The sequence below is a fragment of the Salmo salar genome, chromosome 07 (genome assembly GCF_965601325.2).
Source record: "Salmo salar chromosome 07, fSalSal1, whole genome shotgun sequence".
Classification (NCBI taxonomy): Eukaryota; Metazoa; Chordata; class Actinopteri; order Salmoniformes; family Salmonidae; genus Salmo; species Salmo salar.
In genome coordinates, this window is record NC_138297.1 from 1972501 (window position 1) to 1975000 (window position 2500).

The window sequence follows — 2500 nt, forward strand, 5'->3', positions numbered from 1 at the left end:
CCCAGCCCCAGGCTGAAACACATTATCGCCTTTCTCAAGTGGCCGATCAAGGGACTCTGGGCTTAGGCGTGTGACCTGGCCGCCCCCGTCTTTGTGATTTTTCCTCTGTTTGCCGAAAAGGAGATTCCCGGTCGGAATATTATCGCTTTTTTATGAGATAAATTGCATAAAAATTGATTTTAAACAGCGGTTGACATGCTTCGAAGTACGGTAATGGAATATTTAGAATTTTTTTGTCACGAATTGCGCCATGCTTTACCATTTCGGATAGTGTCTGGGACGCACGAACAAAACGCCGCTATTTGGATATAACAATGGATTATTTGGGACCAAACCAACATTTGTTATTGAAGTAGAAGTCCTGGGAGTGCATTCTGATGAAGAACACCAAAGGTAATAACATTTTTCTTATAGTAAATCTGACTATGGTGAGTGCTAAACTTGCTGGGTGTCTAAATAGCTAGCCCTGTGATGCCGGGCTATCTACTTAGAATATTGCAAAATGTGCTTTCACCGAAAAGCTATTTTAAAATCGGACATATCGAGTGCATAGAGGAGTTCTGTATCTATAATTCTTAAAATAATTGTTATGCTTTTTGTGAACGTTTATCGTGAGTAATTTAGTAAATTGTTAGCGAATTCCCCGGAAGTTTGCGGGGGGTATGCTAGTTCTGAACGTCACATGCTAATGTAAAAAGCTGGTTTTTGATATAAATATGAACTTGATTGAACAAAACATGCATGTATTGTATAACATAATGTCCTAGCTGTGTCATCTGATGAAGATCATCAAAGGTTAGTGCTGCATTTAGCTGTGGTTCTTGGTTTTTGTGACATTATATGCTAGCTTGAAAAATGGGTGTCTGATTATTTCTGGCTGGGTACTCTGCTGACATAATCTAATGTTTTGCTTTCGTTGTAAAGCCTTTTTGAAATCGGACAGTGTGGTTAGATTAACGAGAGTCTTGTCTTTAAAATGGTGTAAAATAGTCATATGTTTGAGAAATTGAAGTTTTTGCATTTTTGAGGAATTTGAATAACGCGCCACGGGATTACACTGGCTGTTGCGTAGGTGGGACAGAGGTTAACAATGTCTACACTGTATTTCTGATCAATTTGATATTATTTTAACGGACAAAATAAAGTGCTTTTCTTTAAAAAACAAGGACATTTCTAAGTGACCCCAAACCTTCTAATTGTAGTGTGTGTGTGTGTGTGTGTGTGTGTGTGGCTCACCTGTGTCAGGACTGGTGGACAGCGGAGAGGGGGGGAGTTGTGGAGTAGGGGTTGTTCTCTGCTCCCCCTGAGCCCCCTCGTCGGCCCGCTCTGTGTGTGTGTGCGCGTCGGGGCGGTGTGTGTGTGCGTCGGGGCGGTGTGTGTGTGCGTCGGGGCGGTGTGTGTGTAGGTCCTCCAGCGCGCGGGCGAGGCACGTGTGTCCGCGAGAGCGTGCGACCGCGAGGGGGAGACGGCCTAGCGAGTCGGGGATTCCGAGCGCCTGGCTGTTCCAACCATACAGAACCTCGGCTGCTGCCTGGTGACCCAGAGCACACGCCCACATCTACAGGAGAGAGAATAACACCGATTACAATCACACAGAAACAGAAATTACAATAGTAACATTAGCCTGCTAAAAAATGCAGAAATGAAAGCAAGACAGTAAGTTTTTTCTGGGTCTGATGACAAAATAAAGACTACAGTCTTGAGAGATTATCAGATACTGGAATAAAGACTACAGTCTTGAGAGATTATCAGATACTGGAATAAAGACTACAGTCTTGAGAGATTATCAGATACTGGAATAAAGACTACAGTCTTAGAGAGGATCAGATACTGGAATAAAGACTACAGATTTAGAGAGGATCAGATACTGGAATAAAGACTACAGTCTTACAGAGTATCAGATACTGGAATAAAGACTACAGTCTTGAGAGATTATCAGATACTGGAATAAAGACTACAGTCTTGAGAGATTATCAGATACTGGAATAAAGCCTACAGTCTTACAGAGTATCAGATACTGGAATAAAGACTACAGTCTTGAGAGATTATCAGATACTGGAATAAAGACTACAGTCTGAGAGATTATCAGATACTGGAATAAAGACTACAGTCTTACAGAGTATCAGATACTGGAATAAAGACTACAGTCTTGAGAGATTATCAGATACTGGAATAAAGACTACAGTCTTAGAGAGCGTTGAAGATACTGGAATAAAGACTACAGTCTTGAGAGATTATCAGATACTGGAATAAAGACTACAGTCTTGAGAGATTATCAGATACTGGAATAAAGACTACAGTCTTAGAGAGGATCAGATACTGGAATAAAGACTACAGATTTAGAGAGGATCAGATACTGGAATAAAGACTACAGATTTAGAGAGGATCAGATACTGGAATAAAGACTACAGATCTTAGAGAGGATCAGATACTGGAATAAAGACTACAGTCTTAGAGAGGATCAGATACTGGAATAAAGACTACAGTCTTGAGAGAGTGA

At 41.2% G+C, this 2500-nt stretch overlaps 1 protein-coding gene across 1 annotated transcript in view; it reads right to left on the reverse strand.

The window, feature by feature from the left end:
• Window positions 1–2500, reverse strand: part of LOC106565081 (calmodulin-binding transcription activator 2) — a 35029-nt gene that overhangs the window by 29580 nt on the left and 2949 nt on the right. Inside the window, exon 3 of the mRNA XM_082977258.1 lies at window positions 1237–1558. Coding sequence (XP_082833384.1) covers window positions 1237–1558 — 322 coding nt within the window. The remainder of the gene's footprint in view (window positions 1–1236; window positions 1559–2500) is intronic.